The sequence below is a fragment of the Podarcis pityusensis genome, assembly GCF_964106645.2.
Source record: "Podarcis pityusensis genome assembly, chromosome: 17".
Taxonomy (NCBI): Eukaryota; Metazoa; Chordata; class Lepidosauria; order Squamata; family Lacertidae; genus Podarcis; species Podarcis pityusensis.
The window spans coordinates 16,221,356-16,239,577 of NC_138042.1; the positions used below are offsets into that span (position 1 = coordinate 16,221,356).

The window sequence follows — 18,222 nt, forward strand, 5'->3', positions numbered from 1 at the left end:
GATCCCAGCACTTCAGTCTGGAGCTGGTGCAGATGCCCTGGTGGTGGTAATCAGCCACTGAAGCACAGCTAGACGACTACTAAAAATATCATAAGAAACAGTGTGTGTGTGTGTGTGTGTGTGTGTGTGTGTGTGAAAGAGAGAGACAAAGTCAAGAAGGCACTTATAACAAGCACAGTGTGTTTAAAATACTGTCAACATCCAACAGTAGTCCAAGACACCTTTGGACTAGGGAGGAGCTGTAGCAGGTGGGGGAAAATCAGCCAGATTTGAGGTAGGATGCTAAGAAAAGGAAGGCCATGAAAGGAAGGTTTCACCACCTCCTTCTTCCCCACATTACATTCTGCATTGTTCAGGAGCCGCCGCCCCGCCCCCATCCTGCAGATAGCCATTTCAGGGAGTGTAGGTGCCTTCAAAGGGGGAAAGTTGCCAGGGGAACATTTCCCCACGAACTTCTTTTAGTCAGTTTATCTTAGAACCCAAGCCAAAGTAACTCTGATTCAAGAACGCTTGACTTCATTATACAGTAATCTTTATTGTCATTGTCCCATACAGAACAACAAAATCTACATCAGACATTCAAAAGCCAACAAGCCTGCTTTCACAGCTATCCCAGTCTGGTTAACCCCCTAAAAACTCTGATACCCCATAATTAAATACAATATACTCCCATAGAGACTACCTTACAATGCGTCTAAAACCAAAATCGCATTTGGAGAGAAACTTGTTTCTCAAGCGGCTAGTCCTAGTCTTTATAACCCTGTACCTTCTTCCAGAAGGCAGAAGCTGAAAGAGATCATTTCCGGGGTGCGCACTATCCTGCGCTATCTCTGCAGCTTGCTTATGGCACCTGGAAGCATAGATTTGATCCAAGGTGGGAAGAGTGCACCCAGTTATTCTCTCCACAGTCTTTACAACCCTGGACAGTATTGTTTTTTTCCTGACCATGCAGCTCCCAAGCCACACACACAGACCATAAGTTAATACAGTCTCAACAGTACAATGGTAAAATGCCATCAACAGGTCCTTTAAGAGATTATTTTTCCGGAGGAGTCTCAGAAAATATAACCTCTGCTGTGCTCTCATCATCAGGTCTTACTGTTTTCTCCCCAGGTTAGGTCATCTCTCAACTCCATTCCCAGAAATTGGAACTCCAAGACCTGTTCCACACACTTCCCCTCAACTTCCACATTCCATATGACTTCCATCATTTCAAATGCAGTCCACGTGTTATCCACGGTCCTTATCCTAAATTAACAAGTAGCCCATAGCACAATGCCACCTTATCCAACCGAAAATGACGTCAGTTTTAGGAGTATTTCTCCAAGCTTTAATTTCACCCCTAACTCAGGGGAATTATATTGTAAAACTTGATACCATTATACTCATTTTGGTTTGTAACAGGAGGCCATTATCTCAGATAGGAATGCATGTACATCACACCTTGACTGTAGCATATAGTAATAGCTTACATTTGTGGGCTGAAGTTTAGCACATAAATGTACGTTACAATCATATGATATGGAAAGCTGAACTGTGCTGTTCACCCGATCAAGCAGCACAGTTCCCCTTGTCATATCATCTTGCAGCACAAGTGCTTTTTCGGCAGAGGAAGTTCACGCATTTCAACGTGAGTCATAAAAGGGAGAATAATCAACTGACGGGCATGCATGTGTGAGCAGTCTCCTTTTCAACCATTTCCTTTCAAAGTTCTGCATATATCCAGCGTTTAATTCAAAGTGCATTCCAAAGTGTGCTGCAAATTCTCCAAGCCTGCTAGGAGCAAGGTTATGCCGGAGACTTTATATGTTTTAGTTGCCTTACATGAACACTGTAATCACTCAAAGGGATTTGCACCACAGTGAACCAAAATAGCCACATAGCATCACAGGGACATCGCTCCATCTATTTTTTTCTGAGGTCATCGTTATTATTTCTAATATAAAATAATAAGTTTTATCTTCTATATGACCCTTTAGGAGAGCTCCTAGCAGAGCTGTTTACACACACAAAAAGGCACAAAATATATCACAGCGTATATATTTCCCTAGCCTGCTCCTTTGGAATGGGGGAAGAGGGATTGCAGAACTTGCCTAAGTGATGTGTTGGAACACAAATACTTTGTGGGTGGCATTCCAATACAGCACCACAAAACCATTTTTAGGGTTTTGCTTTTCGTTTTGCAATTGAGCAGTATATAAATTAAGCGAAATAATAAATGTTATACCACTGCAATAGCTTAAAAATATCAAAGACTGGGATTTTGGCCATTTATTTATTATTCGTTCACCAACTGGTGAACCAGGTGGCACTGGACCCAGTTCAGAGATCCCCAAACAGTGTAACAAATGCCTGCTTGGATGTTCTGATAAGAAAGGGGAGGAGGAAGTTTGGATTAAATATTTCATTTTAAAAATCACTCTCACTTCAAAATACGTTCCGAGAAATAAATCTCAGGAAATTGTTATTCATTGAGAAGGAATTTTCCTTTTTGTGGATAGCCTATAAAAAAGCCACCGGAGTTATGTTCCACAGGTATGTATGAAGCTTTTGTGTGTAGATGAAAAACCTAGATAATGGCAGGGGCCTGATGATGCCAAGCAATGAGGTCTGTGAAGCTGGCCTGCCTAAATCGCTGCTGTCTTCTATACCTGAGAAAAAATAGTGGATAAATGTTGATAATTTTGGTCGATCTTTTCATTTAAATTTTCTAGCCCAGTTTGCATCCATGCAGCTGGTAAAGCGTGAGGTTGACGTGTCACAATGAAACTTACAAGCGCTCCTGAATAACTCTGGCAACTAACGCCAGTGGTTTGCTTCTTGTTTGTAATGCCCTTTGGTCTTTTAATGAACAACAATAGTAATATATTTCGAACGTGCCTTGACGTTGATGCTTGTGAGCACATGCAGCTGTTGGAAAAATGTAATTCTGTTCACACGGTAAGAGCCATCTCATTTAACACCTCAACAGGTATGTACTGAATTACCAGGCTGTTCTGGAGTGCAGCGCTCTCAGGTCTTGCTTCTATGACAGAACTGCACTAGCAGATGACATGGCAGGCAGAAAACTCCACGCTAAAACCCCTTGCGTGACCTGCCCAAACATCATAATATCACTATCAGCAGAAGCGTGCATTCCTTGTTGATAACAAATTGCTTTTCCTTTTACTCTGGCTCTGCATTTTGTATGCAAAAGTCTTGGCCGCCCCTGCCAGCAGCCCAATAATTCTTGCTAACATCTTCCGAGTTACAGCATTTATAAAGTTGCAAAGTGGGGTAAACAAACCATCTGTTTGGCTTTACCATATATGTCATGCTCTCTTATTAGCATATTACGATTCATTTAGTAAACAAATTTGGTGATTTTGTTCATGTCAAAGTCAGAGGGAGCTTGAAGATGATTAACATTCCTGGGACAGGCACATTAATACATTGCTTCCTCTGCAAAGTTAAGTGGCTTCTCGGGAGAATCGCCCCTTGTTGACAAGATGAGACTGTCAATTTTGTTTGCCTGCCACATTAGGGGCCATAAGGGGATGGCAAGCTCTGAGAATGAGGAACGGTGGAGGCAGCATCATTCACTGCGAATTGAGAAAAGAAGTCTAATTCTGATAAATGGTCGACCCCAATACATCCTACCTGTTATTACAACAGACGTGCCGTATCTGTGCAGTAAATTAGTTAAACCCCTAAAGAGTTTGGTGAGAGCTTATCTTCAAGTGAATAATTTGAGTGGAGAGGGAGCTGTCTTCGTGACCAGTGTGAATGATTTGTTTCATATTGAAAGGGATGGTAATGACTGGGGCTCCGCGTCTAATTTGCAAGAATTTGCTTGTCCTTTATTTCCCGCATTTAATAAGCACTTCTTTACTTCTTCTTCTTCTTTTCTTTTCTTTTTTTTAATAGGTGCTGAACTGTATTTTACCTTTTGGATTTTCTTCCAATGAAAGGTTAATATTTTCTCAGATTCTATGCAATTCATAAAAAAAGCTTTAGAAACAAATGTCGCTTGTGCTGCTGGAGTAGAATGTTTTGCATTTCACTGGGCAGCAAAGTAGTGCCCTGTCTACGGCCACTGCTCTGAAATGCTGGCAATGGGGGGAAAACTACCATTAAGCATCACCAGTTATGGACACATCACATGCTACATGCATAGCAAAATATGAAGATATACTCTTCAGGTAGCCCAATTTTTCAGTGCAAGAAAAGGCAAGGTGAAAGGCAGTTTCTGTGGCGCTGGGAAGATAAGATTAGGAAATAAGAAAGTTTGGTTTCCAGTTTTTAGGTAAAATCAGAATGCCATATCTGCTCACAATCGTGACAAAGGAGTTGAGGGCTTCCTTCTGTTTAAAGGAAACTTCAGGATTTATCTGTTCCTGTAAATTTGCATACTGAGACAGATTGTTCATACTGATGTTTCCATTTAGATTTCATGCAAGACTGTAACTGAGGGAGGGATCTTTTACACCTTTGTGGAAATTCCCTGCCTGAATTTTCAGATTTGGGGAATAAAAGCAGCCCCCTAGCCCGCTTACATTTGCGCAAACCTAAGGAGAGGCATAAAGGCAACATTGTACCAGATTATTCAGTATAAATTCAACCTGCACCCACCTTTCATTGTGTTGGCCAATGAATGCAAAGCACTGGGTTACCTGATAAGCACTCGGTCTTGGTTTTAAATTTCATTAAATTAACTCTTAATCTTTAAAATAAGGATAGGGAACCTGTGGCCCTCCAGATGTTATTGGACTTACAACTTCTTTCATCCCTGACCATTGACCAGGCTGGTGTTTCAGTCCAACAACATTTGGAGGGCCTCAGGGTTAACCACCCTTGCTTTGAATCGTATTCGGCAACCATAAATTATTTTCTGGCTATTCTGTAATTATTCTCCTCCCCTTTGGGCCTCCCTCACTACAAAACATCTGAATATTGAATATTTAAATGCACAGTGGATCATAGCTTTGGCTTACACATTTTCCCACAAGCTAAGCTTTGTTTTGAATTTCAGGCCAAAGTAAACATACAAGCATAAACAAGGCAAAGACAAAACTCCATCACTTTGTTTTTGGAAAAAAACAACGGGATGCCATTAGTTTTATATGCATATAGATGGAACCATAGACTGCTTCCAGTCGTGCTTGGAGTTTGTATGCCAAAAAGAGAAAGGATCGTTTTTGGAGATGAAGGCTTTTGCATAGCTAGTCACAGTTATGCAGCCCACTTGAATACATCTTCAGATACAGGGTAGATACACTCACAGAAGGCAAAATAAGAAAAAAATACTGTATTTTTTGCTCTATAAGACTCACTTTTTCCCTCCTAAAAAGTAAGGGGAAATGTGTGTGCATCTTATGGAGCGAATGCAGGCTGCGCAGCTATCCCAGAAGCCAGAACAGCAAGAGGGATTGCTGCTTTCGCTGCGCAGTGATCCCTCTTGTTGTTCTGGCTTCTGAGATTCAGATTTATTTTTTTTCTTGTTTTCCTCCTCCAAAAACTAGGTGTGTCTTATGGTCTGGTGCATCTTGTAGAGCAAAAAATACGGTAAATTAAATCCTTAATACATCAACATTAAATACAAAATAATAGTGCTCTGTCGATTTCTTTCATGCAGTACATCAAAAGAGTACTTTAGTAAGGTTCTTACTAATAAAAGTGGAAAATTACCTAGGAGTGTATTTTATTCCCTTATTTACTCTTGTGGGCTGAAGAATCAGACACTTGCAAGGACAGCCTCTGGATGAAGAGATTTTTGAAAGGCCTTGCCAGCCAAACGGAGTGGAGGAAGGCAAATGATTATTGGTTGTTTGGTTTGGGGAGGGGGCGGGCAAAGGTGCCAGGAAGTCTTTTCATGGAGCATAGGAATGTAGATGTTTCACAGAGTGGGGAACTTGCCTTATCTGCCCTCGGGTGTCCATCTTTATTTAGCAAAAATTATATACTGCTTAATTGTTTAAAAAGAAGGCCTCTTAAGCAGCTGAAACTTCTTAAGACTGCTGAAAATCTCAGGCAAGTTTTGTAGCTACAGTGGTACCTCGCAAGACGAATGCCTCGCAAGACGAAAAACGCGCAAGACAAAAGAGTTTTCCATTTTTTGAGTCGTTCCGCAAGACGAATTTCCCTATGGGCTTGCTTCGCAAGACGAAACGTCTTGCGAGTTCTTGCGAGTTTGTTTCCTTTTTCTTAAAGCCGCTAAGCCGTTAATAGCCGCTAAGACGCTAATAGCCGTGCTTCGCAAGACGAAAAAACCGCAAGACGAAGAGACTCGCGGAACGGATTAATTTCGTCTTGCGAGGCACCACTGTATCTGAAATCTCAGAGATATACCGATACTCAGCTAAATGTCAGCAGCGGCCTTCACACAAACACTCTTTGGCGTATGTTGGAGTTAGGGTCAGGGGGTAGCTTTGGAGAAATATATGTATTTACAGATACTTATGAATTTATCTGAAATTGTCAGTATCCATATGTGGATGTCACATTCACTCAATTTGCGGCATTTTCTGTAACACCTGTATTATTAAAAGATTTGATGAAATGGCTAGGTTAGTCTCAGTACAAAAAATGTTATAGTCCCCAGTCTTCTTAGAGGCATTGAATTCATAGACACTAAGGATGTAAGACAATGGAACTATTGGAACTGGTGTTTGTAACGATGCTGACAATCTCTAGTAGATTCCTTCCATCGTATAGCAGATTCCTGCATTGTAGGGGGAAGGAGTAGAAACAGGAGCCAACTGCTAGGGACCATGGTCCCTTTGCCCCCCCCCCTAAAATATTTGAGGGAGCCAAAAAAACAACCCCAAAGTTGATGGACATTGCCATTCAAATGGTGTGCATGTGCCAGGTCTTGTGATCAATTATGTGGGGCAGGGATTATCTGGGTCCCTCCAGTATTTTATACTAGTTGACACCCCTGGGAGTACATGATGCTTGGGTCCCTTTCCAACTCTGCAATTCTGTGGTTCTATTAATCTTCTTATATCCTTCTTTTATTTCATTGTGTGACCTAAGGCCATATACATATGGTTCCCAGGCAGTCTCCTAGCCAGGCGCTGGCCAGACCCAGGCAGGTTTTGCATATGTGCTTTCAGACGTGCTCTGGGATAACTTACTTGGTGTATTGTAGCTAGATGACATTTAACCATTGCATAGTCTAGTTAGATCAGGCATAGGCAAACTCAGCCCTTCAGATGTTTTGGGACTACAACTCCCATCATCCCTTACCACTGGTCCTGTTAGCTAGGGAGGATTGGAGTTGTAGTCCCAAAACATCTGGAGGGCTGAGTTTGCCTATGCCTGAGTTAGATGGACTCATTTCTCCTGCATTGGAGCCTGTCACAGTTAATTCAGTGGGGCTGCAGCAGGGAACATTTTTTCATAGACTGTTTATATTGGCTATCATTGGGTGGGGGGAATCTCACACACACTTCCAAATTGGGGGGGGGGGAATAAGCTCAATCATTTTACTTATTTCACACAATAAATATGATGTAACCAGTTGTCAAAATCAGTAAGAATTGTAGGTCATATGGCTGAAGAAAGGCCAAAGTGAAAGCTTTATAAACGGCAGAAAATGTTTGACCATCTTCCTTTGATGTTCTCTGATATTTAAGGAAAAGCTTTAAAATATATTTAACGTACCAGTGGGGGAGAAATTTGTTCAGTTCACATTTCAATGTGAGCCTACTTAATTCACAATTCTCATACCATTGCATGAACCAAACTGTAAGTGCTACAGAATAATAATAATTTGGGGAAATAATATAGTATTGCCTTCGTTGTGTACACAGTAAGAAGTAAGCCGTTTCATCTATATACTCTTTATCTTTTTTAAAATCATGTATTGTATTGCATTGCAATGAGTGTGGTTTATTTGTTTGTTTGTTTGTTTAAAAATGCAGCGATTCTTGGAAATGTGTTTCTCTGAATTTTGCAATGCATTTTTAAACAGAAAATGCATTTGAAATGTACACATTATGAAAAAGTCCACACACAAAAATGCATATACATCAGTGAACATAACACCTAAAGATCAGCACATTAGAGGGGGGGCGGATTGCTTGCAAAAATATGCACATCGTACAAAACTGCAAAGTTAAAATGTGCGTATTAGGAGAAAATTGCATGAAAGTGTATATGAAACCAAACTGACAAATTAATCCATGTATATGAAACCAAACTGACCCAAACTGACAAATTAATCCATCTCCCATTTTATGGACATTTAGAAGCAGAACTTCCCTACAGGTGTTTCAGCATGCCTGAAGAGGAAAGAACTAAGTAAGATTTTCACCAGATTTTTTTTACCTAAAGTGAAATTTAAAGATAATTGGGGTGGGCAGAGAAGCCAAAAGAGGTTTTGTAAGACTGATGACATTTCTTAGGGCAATTCTGACACTTTTAAGCTGTCTGATTTTTGCCTAAAGAAAGTAATTTTAGATGTCTGCCCTCTGGTGCAACATTTGATGAACTTCTGTAAGAGTAGTAGCATTTCTCAGGAAGATTTTACATATCTCCAGATGTAAGGTAGAAATGGTCAGTCTTAGGGCTGAAGCTAGATTTAAAGCGCTTAGCCTTTTAAGTATTCAACATGCACCCTGTCCCTGTTGAATGTACTTATCATGCACTTATCACAGAACATTTGAGTATAATACTAGCATATTTGCACTGCACCCACCCAGCCCACTAGCTCCAGGCCTATAACACGACAACTCTCTGAACATTTCTTTACATTTGAATAAAGCACCCCCAGTCCTAATGTATCTTTGAACTCCATGATTTCGCTATTAATCTGAAAATGTTTTTAAAAAATAAAAATCCAAATGAATAATAGTATGCCCCCCACTAACACACACAAACGCAAGGTATCCGGTTATATTTTCGCATGATCTTGGAGAGGATTCTCCAACATGAGTGATATAGATTAAGAAATGAATGTAACAGAATCAATTCTTTTGAACTGTGGTTGCATAATGGAAATCGACTGCTATGAATGAACCCATGTTCAGAAGTTATGAACAGCAGGGCTAATGCACTGCAATGAGTTCATCTTTATTATTGCATTACACCTGAATCAATTGATAAAGCAAGTTTTTTTAAAAAAAAGCTAGGAATGGCACTTAATTGAATAAAAGTCAATGTAATTATATTAGGAGAAGCCAATGGTACTGCTGACAAACGGATAAGGGACTTTGTCGACGAAAGTGCCAGAACTTGTCCACACATTTCTGCACATCATTTGCCTGACAGACATTAACGGCCAGTACATAAATTTAATTAGATTACTGATAGCTACTGCTATAAATGATAAGTGAATGGATATGGCATCATTTCCTATTGATAGCTGAAACCAGCTGCGACTTTTAACAGGTCACCAATCAGGAAAGCAACTTTCTCTTGGAGAAGAGGGTGAAACAATATTAATATTTCTTTGCATTGTATTGCATTCAGTAAACCCTGATGTTATTTGCATGACAAATCTGGCTGTTCTAGCAGGAAACCAAGGAACAAAACAAGAGAGAAACGACAGGCTTGGAATTCCTAGCTACATTTACTCAAAACTCAGCTTGTAGTATATTTTAGTGGGGCATGGGGGAAATTGGGAAAAGGTAAGCCTAAGTTCAACGAAAGTGCCATGATGTTTGGCTGCTCTACATAAAGGCAAGGCCAGTGCAGGCCAGTGCAGTGAACAGCATTGTGGCTTTGGATGTCAGAAACTCCCCTAGTTCAATTATCCGCATAGCTACATAGTTCAGTAGTTGGCAGGGCTGGATTTCGGTTTGATGAGGCCCTCAGCTACTGAAGGAACGGGGCCCTTTATATGTCCAGCTGTCCTTTGTCCACAACAAATTGCCGCTCTGTTGAATATATGCTATATGGTAATTTATGGACCTAATAGGTATCTAAAGCCATTTGCACATAACAAAATACGTACCGTATTTTTTGCTCTATATGACTCACTTTTTCCCTCCTAAAAAGTAAGGGGAAATGTGTGTGTGTCTTATGGAGCGAATGCAGGCTGCGCAGCTATCCCAGAAGCCAGAACAGCAAGAGGGATTGCTGCTTTCACTGCGCAGCGATCCCTCTTGCTGTTCTGGCTTCTGAGATTCAGAATTTTTTTTTTCTTGTTTTCCTCCTCCAAAAACTAGGTGCGTCTTGTGGTCTGGTGCGTCTTATAGAGCAAAAAATACGGTATTTTATCTAAGTAATTGCTGAACTGAAATACAATTAAGAAGAAGTATATTAATAGTGAAGTAATTATTAAGCTCTAATTCAAAATGTTTTTTTATTCATAACAAACTTAATAATGCAAACACACTGGCATTGACAATTTTTTCTTTAATTTTTTTTTTGGGGGGGGGCTAAGCTATAGCTTGTTTAGCTTATACGTAAATCCGGCACTGGTTAGTTGGCCTTACTTAGGCATGTCAGACTCCATCCCTCTAAATGACCACCGTGGGCTGCTGCCATTAGGATGGCTGGGTTGCATCCCAGAAAGTGTGCATGTAGCTCTACGTGAATCAGAGGACTGGGCAGCCATCTCTCGCCCATTCCTAACCCAGTCCTATTGTTTACCAACCCTATGGCTCCATGGCACACCTGGATCCCTGCTTCTTAGAACAGGCAGGTGTGTGTCGAGACTGGGAGATAATTGGAGGGAGAAACTACATGCATGTTCTCTGCAGTGTGTTCTGGCAACCCTAGCTGTGAGACTAAAATGCTGCCACCGGGAGCTTCTCAGAGAGAGGGCGGGATGCACACATTTAAAAGAGGGAGTTGCTCAAGTGCAATAGCTGACTATGTGCTCTTGTTTGTTTTTGCCATGAGAGTTGGCAGTGGCATGGCAAGCTCCTGCCCTCAGATAGCTTGTTCATGGAACAACCACTTAACTGCCGCAGCCAAAGCTGCCACATGTTTCTGCTTGCTTGTAAGATGCAGTCAGGGAAGCAAGCAGACATCCTAGATACAGTTTCTTGGTGTCAGTAACTGGACCATGAATCTCAATAGCACTGTTACACATGTGCAATAACTAGCAAAAACAACTGCAGCTTGTTAACATGCAGGCGTTCACAGCTAAGTGCTTCCTGTATTTTGCTTAGAAACTTTCCCTTTGAATCATTTGCCATCTGAATCTAGAATGGGCAAGAAATAATTCTGTCTAGGAGCCTGTACGGCCTTTTTTCTGTTTATTTATCATTCATGGATGTGAATACAGCATGCATCTGTTCAGAACAAATCTGTGGATGATGTGAATTTGCCTGTGTCTGATTTGATTTATGGTTTTAGATTGTGCAGTTGGTCCGGTAACCATCAGGACAACAGTGTAAGTGAGATGATGGGTGACAGAAAATGATCTCATGGCCGAAGCATTTTTAGCCTGTATTTTATTGTTTTAAGATTCTCTTTTCTTTTTTTTCCTTTTTTTTAAAGCCAGATGTGACTGGATTGGAATGTGAATTTGTTCTCTTTCTCTCTTTCTCTTTCTCTTGTCTCCTTCTTTCTATCTCTCTCACTGTCTCCCTCTTTCTTTTGTGATCTCGATTTAGCAAAAGATTAGAAAGCTGATCTTATCACAAGGTAAGCTCAGCCTTCGTAAGCGCAGTGTGGGGTACATGTGTAACACACTTGTGTGCTTAGAAAGAAACAGTAGTACAATAGTTTCTGTGAAAGGATCGCTGTCTCGTTGGGAATGAACGGACAGTATATGCCTTGCATCTCTCCTTCCCCACCCCACCCCCCCAAAAAATCAGACATATTTCTCGCTAGTTCTTCTCCATGGAGGGAGCTCCTATGGGACCCAAATTTACATCCCCTGAATTATCAATCATCCTTAAACCAGGAACAGCCACCTGCCTTCTGTCAAAGGGAAAAGTAGGTTGTTATCCTACTTTGCTATATTTAATAAGGTAAATGAGTTATGACAATATATGATGAATCATGTAAATAGATATGGAAAATTAAGTTTACATAATTCTACACCCTCCCAGCCCACTATAATGCACACTTGGGTTATTCTGCTCCTTTTGGGAGCCCAACTGGTTGAGAGAAAGGCTCTCGGCGAATCTCCTGTTTGAACCAATGACGTTCAAATGACAAAGAAATCTTGCATTGTCATCTTGGGTTTTCTACACTTAAGTCACACAAATTTGGAAGGCGTATCCATGTGCGGAAACAGTTGGCTTTGTTAGATTGGGAACCACACACCCAGATTGCACCCAGATGTGCATCTTGCCTTAAAAATGCGCATTTGAGCAGCCGGCATCCAGCACAGCCCCCATTTGAACTGCAAGCAGAGAACGAGGGCAAGCATTTCCACCCACATAGCAAAGCACATTGCCCACCCCTTCCTTAGACAGGAACACACGGTGAAGGGTAAAGGGACCCCTGACCATTAGGTCCAGTCGTGACAGACTCTGGGGTTGCGGCGCTCATCTTGTTTTATTGGCTGAGGGAGCCGGCGTACAGCTTCTGGGTCATGTGGCCAGCATGACTAAGCCACTTCTGGCAAACCAGAGCAGCGCACGGAAATGCCGTTTACCTTCCCTCCGGAGTGGTACCTATTTATCTACTTGCACTTTGACGTGCTTCTGAACTGCTAGGTTGGCAGGAGCAGGGACTGAGCAACGGGAGCTCACCCCGTGGCGGGGATTCGAACCGCCGACCTTCTGATTGGCAAGTCCTAGGCTTTGTGGTTTAACCCACAGCGCCACCTGCATCCCCCAGAACACACTGTAGTGTGCAACTATAACTGGATTTGAAAGTCTTCTTCTTCTTTTTTTATTTTAGGACATCTTTCCCCCACCCCACTCCAATTTTTCAGCTGGGCATCTGCTTTGTGTAAATGCACAACTGAAATGTTGAGTGTGCCCGCCTCTACTTTTGGGGCTGTCAGCCGGAGCAAAAGTTTGTGGGTTCACATTGTGACAGTGCCAAGCTCAAGGAACCCCACCTCCTCAGCCTTTACTGGCTGCATATAATAAAGTATCATTGTTCCTCTTGGCTGTGCATGTTGAGTGACCCTGACAGCCTACAAACTCATGCTTTTCAAGGTATTCAGTAACCTTGTAGCCCTCCCAATTGCTTTTGCCAAATGACACCTGGAAACAGGAAGCTATGTAAACCTGGCAATTAATTGAGCCCATAATGAGAGATGTATTGTGGCCCATGCTGTCTGTTCCAGGCCTCCAAACTTGCTTTGCAGACAGTGACAAATAATCTATGGAATTTAAAACAATAAGTTTCAGTAATGAATTTGCATATTCCACTTTTCATTTATTGTTTTCTGCCGAAACCCTGAGGATTTTCTGGGGTGGGAGGGAGAGGAGAAATCAATGGATTTAAATAAACATAATAAGGGCATTGAAACAATCATGCGAATCAATATAATAAGGCCCAATTTGTGTGGACATGGCTCAGTTTTAAGTTGCACAGAATCACACATTCTTCCACTACTATTTAAAAACAACAACTCCTCTTATAAGTCATTCCACTCAACATGGATTTAGTTTTTCAGTTACTCTTGCAGCCCCAAATTTCACTGCATGCATAACTTTTAAGCCAAAATGCCTGACTGGAATCTGTGGTAGCCCTAAGCAAGGATTATATTAAACACTTGTTGAATCAGGCTCAAAAGACCTTATCCATTCAAAGATTTCACTGTTTTATTCCATTTAAGATTTAAGGTCCCCCCTCATTATTGGGGAAAAAGATAAAACTAGCCTAACTTCTTACAGAGTCTCTCCAGTTTATACTGGTCTTTTTGATTACAATCCCAATCTATAACCAGCAGCTCCAATGTTGTGTATACATAGAAAGAGATTCTACTGATTTCTCTCCCTCTTGCCTAGTTCTTTTTGAAAGAGGCTCCTTTTGTAAGAGCTGCAGTAATCTGTTGGTCAAAAACCAAAACAGGTTACGTTGCTGAATAGCTGAAGTTCCTTGTAATCCTAAATGGGGTGGGGCAGAGACCAGGCTAGTGTGGATTTGTAGCATTTTTGCCCTGCATTTGTGTCCATTATAGTAATGCCTGGATTTCCGAGAGAAGAGGCAATAGAAGTAGGATTGCATGAAAATCCCCATCTTGCTAACTTATGTTTTGACCTGCAAGTTTTGCGTTACAAATGTAATCAGCGATACGGTGTGTTGTTTTATTCTCCCTCCCCGCCCCCTCTTCCTATTTCTTTCCTAGACACAGTGCTAACATAAACCTGCACCGTAAACTGTTGACCAAAGAACTGGATGACATGGGGCTGGACACTTCGCAGCCCTCGCTTAGCAAGGACCTCCGCGACGAGTTTTTGATGAAGATCTACGGCGCCCCGCATCAGATGGGCTTTGACATACGGGAAGACACCTCCTCCCCGGCAGGTACTGAGGACTCCCACCTGAACGGGTACGGAAGGGGCATGTCAGAAGAATACATGGTGCTAGACCTCAGCACCACCTCCAGCATCCAGTCTAGCAGTAGCATCCATTCCTCCAGAGAATCTGACGCGGGGAGCGACGAGGGGATTCTCCTTGATGACGTGGACGGCGCAAGTGACAGTGGGGAGTCGTCACACAAGGCGGACCCCCCGGCCTTAGGGGTCGGCGTGGGCGCCGAAGTCCCGGGCTCCCTCATGTTCAACAGCGTTTCCATGAGCAACGGGGGGATCGTGTGTAACATTTGCCACAAAATGTACAGCAACAAGGGGACTCTCAGGGTGCATTACAAGACTGTGCACCTGCGGGAGATGCACAAGTGCAAAATCCCTGGGTGCAACATGATGTTTTCTTCTGTCCGCAGCCGGAACCGGCACAGTCAGAACCCAAACCTGCATAAAAACATTCCCTTCGCTTCACTAGACTAGTTCAAAGATGGACGTGGCAAACGCCAGTAGCTCTCGCAGAGGGTTTCCGCTACTTTGAACTGCCATTTACAGACTATTATATAAATATATATAAATATAAATATAAATATATATCTTTTTTTTTCTTTTTTAACAAAACAGAAAAAACAAACACCAGGTGCTTTTTTTTCCTTTTCCTTTTCCTATTTTTTTTCCTTTTCTTGTTTGTCCGTTTTTATTTTGTGTGGGTTGGGGTAGTAAGTTTAACCTGGGAGGAAATTTCCACTGCTTCAAAGAGAACAAACGAACGTACACACACACACACGAACACGAACAAACTTGCATTGTGAAGCCCCACTTTTGTTATAAAACCCGTGGTCATCTCCAAAGAGACTGTTTCTTTTACCTTTGACTGTCGCCTGCAATCTTGAGGAAGGGGAGAAATGCAGGGGAGGGGGGGCCACAAGGAAACACAGCACTGCAGAGAGAGGGGAGGGGGGGAAAGAACAAGTACAATTGTCTTTTGTGTATGTTAAACCTTTGAGAGGACCATCAACTACACATGGCTGTTACACTTGTATATATTGAGCCTTGAAGGGCCTATCATGTAAAACAATTGTATTGATGGTGGTTAACTTTTTGTTTTGTTTTTATTTGGGGGGGTTGTTTTTTGTTCGGTTCGGTTTTACATTTACATCCAGCTGTTAGATATGCGGGGAAGGGGGGAGAATAGTTTGCTGGCTAGCTCTGTTCATTTATATTAGCTTCAGTGCACATTTAGAAAAAAGAAAAAAAGAAGAAAACACAAGGTCTTGTTTTTTAACTACCTGCTAGAGATGCTTAATGGGGAGGTGCTGGCATGCTTTAGAGCACCTGATCTGATACAGTTTTTTTTTTAAGGGATTTTTTTTTTGTCTTGTTACTATTACATAAATCCAGTCATGCACTTTTTTCTTACACAATGTGGGGATGTGTAATAATATCCATACCCTTTTTTCCCTTAAAAAGTATTGCCATACTTCAGTGTCTTATTGAATAAGAAAAAAAGAAAGGAAAGAATTAACACTTTGTTAGAAGTGGTCCGGTCAGTATGGGGCGAGAATGCCGAACAAATAAAATAAAAAAATAAAAGTGTTAAATGTTAACATGAAACTGCCAACTTTGCACAAGTTTTCAGTAACCAAAATATAATCAGCTGCTGTGGCCTGCGGGGAAAAATATCCTAGGAATTTGGGAGCAAGGAGAGAATACACATGAATGTCCTTCTCAGGTTCTAAATATTATCCACAAGTGAGTCTGTAGGTTTATAGACAAGAAAAGCAGGGCTTCGCAGTGCGAGACATTTCTTCAACTGAGAAAGGATGGGCTTCCAGTTGAAATTGTCCAGTTCAATTGTGTGGGACTTACTTTTGATCTGTAATAGCTTAGAAGGAGGTCACAGTAACTTAAGGGCCAAATCCGAATTCCTGAAATGAATTTGTGTGTTCTCTACTGAAGACTTGGGCTTTAGTTGCATGAAAATGAAAAACAATTCTAACCTCTGCAAAGTTGTCTGGTGTGCACTGGAAAGTGCCGAGGTATGATCAAGGCATGGTTTTTGTTTTTTTAATAGAAGCAATCGAAAGCCATTAATGGCACAAGCACTTAAAGCTTGGAAACGGTGTGCCATTCATTAGATTGGGTAACTTCCCCTTTGGAGAAATCGGAAGCTGGTGGCTGCCTATAGGGAGGGACCCAAACCGAAAATTCATTTTTTTCATCTTTTGTACTTTCCCAACATGATTTGTCAGAGAACAATTACAGTAGAGTTGGGAAAGAGTATGTTAGAGGAGAGGCCAATGATTGAGGAAGACAGGGAGAAGCTGCTCACCAAATCTTTTCTTCTTCTTCTTCTTTTTGTTTCTGGTGTTTACATGTGTTGTCTGAGCATGGCAAACCGCACTGGCAGCCTGCGTTACCACAGCATACTGACTGAATGATGATATTTACTTAAGCTCAGCCTACAGCCAAGACCATTATGGTGTGTGTCATATAACAGATCTTTTCTCTCTCTCTCTCTTTTTTAAAAAAGAATACACAAGGAATATTTCCGCACACAGTACATTGCTAACTCAAAGAGAGTGCTTTTCTTTCCTAGAACATTTCTCTTGTAACTGCGAAACCAGAAATACTTGGGTTGCTTTCAGCTTCCAAGTTGACTCTGTTGTGCAATTTCAACCACTGTTCATTGCAAATTGGCATTAGCAATCCAGTCTTAATTTTACTAGCGGAAACTATTCCAGTTAAATAGATTCCCCCGTCTTCCTTGGCCCTCATCCACCTCTAGTTAGTTGTGGCTGAGTCTCATTTGAACCAACAGGAAGACGTTAGTCTCAACTGAACTAAACCCTATCCTTTCATTGGGACTTAGGCTTGTCTAACTTTTCCTTGTTTGGAAGCAGTATATGCTACAGTACTTTTTTTCTCCTAAAACAAAAATATAAATACTAGTTGCAGTATCTCCATGTGTGTGTAAAAAAGAAAAAGATGTCTTTATTAATTGAAATGCCTTATCTTAGGCCATATTTCTTTGTTTTCAAATAGTGGACACAACTTCTGACATTATTTACAAATTTCCTACAGACTCCTTTAAAAGTGTTACCGACCAGTATGTCAAAAAAATATGTTTACATCAAAAACCTCCACAATTTTTGCTGACTTGATTTTTTTTTCCATTTGTGCTTTGTCTTTTTTCCAAAGTCTTAATTACTTTTGTTTATAAAAATTAAATGGAGAGATGCTTTGTTTTGTTTTATGCTACGTATGTACGGTATGCTTGTGAAAGGGAACATAGAAAAGTAAAGGTTTGTTCTTCCCAAACAAATTAACTTTTGTAGTGTTATCTGTACTGCACTGTCTCTTCAAACCCTGCCCTCTGCCCAGCTATTAGGAACCAAGCGAGAAGAAATGTTGAAAAAGGCAAAACAAACCTTAAAAAAATGGCTAAATGATATCTAAGGAACATTTTTTTAAAAAATTAAAAAATCCAACACTGTTTTTGAAGTATGTATGGTATAAATAAATATCGTTTTTAATGAAAAACATATTTGAGGTATATAAATAATTCTTTCCTGAATAAATCACTGTTCTGCATTCTCATTTTACTTTTGTTTCTGCTAAAGGTCAAATGGCTTTGGTAAAACTAGATTGGAAACTTAAACATCATCAAGTAGGCCTTATTGAGCAAATGAGTTGCACAGGCAACATCTGTTTGTTACACAAAACGAAACAGGATGGTAGATAATTGTAGTGAATCAGAGAAAAACAGACACACGGTTTAGGCATTAACATTCTTTCATACCTACCAACATTTGAAAGTATGGGAGAAGCTTGTGGTGAGATAGGCTGCACA

At 41.0% G+C, this 18,222-nt stretch overlaps 1 protein-coding gene across 10 annotated transcripts in view; it reads left to right on the plus strand.

Annotated features, from left to right (window-relative positions):
* BNC2 (basonuclin zinc finger protein 2) overlaps nt 1-17,698 on the plus strand; it is a 411,204-nt gene extending 393,506 nt beyond the window's left edge. For 7 of the 10 annotated variants that reach the window (XM_080987732.1, XM_080987728.1, XM_080987730.1 and 4 more), the window contains one exon: nt 14,192-17,698. In XM_080987732.1, coding sequence (XP_080843858.1) covers nt 14,192-14,852 — 661 coding nt within the window. In that variant the 3' untranslated portion in view covers nt 14,853-17,698. Of the gene's footprint in view, nt 1-3,906; nt 3,951-11,549; nt 11,581-14,191 lie in introns of those variants that run through there. The other 3 variants (XM_080987734.1, XM_080987727.1, XR_013980932.1) reach the window with 3 other exon arrangements.
* The last annotated feature ends 524 nt before the right edge of the window (nt 17,699-18,222 follow it).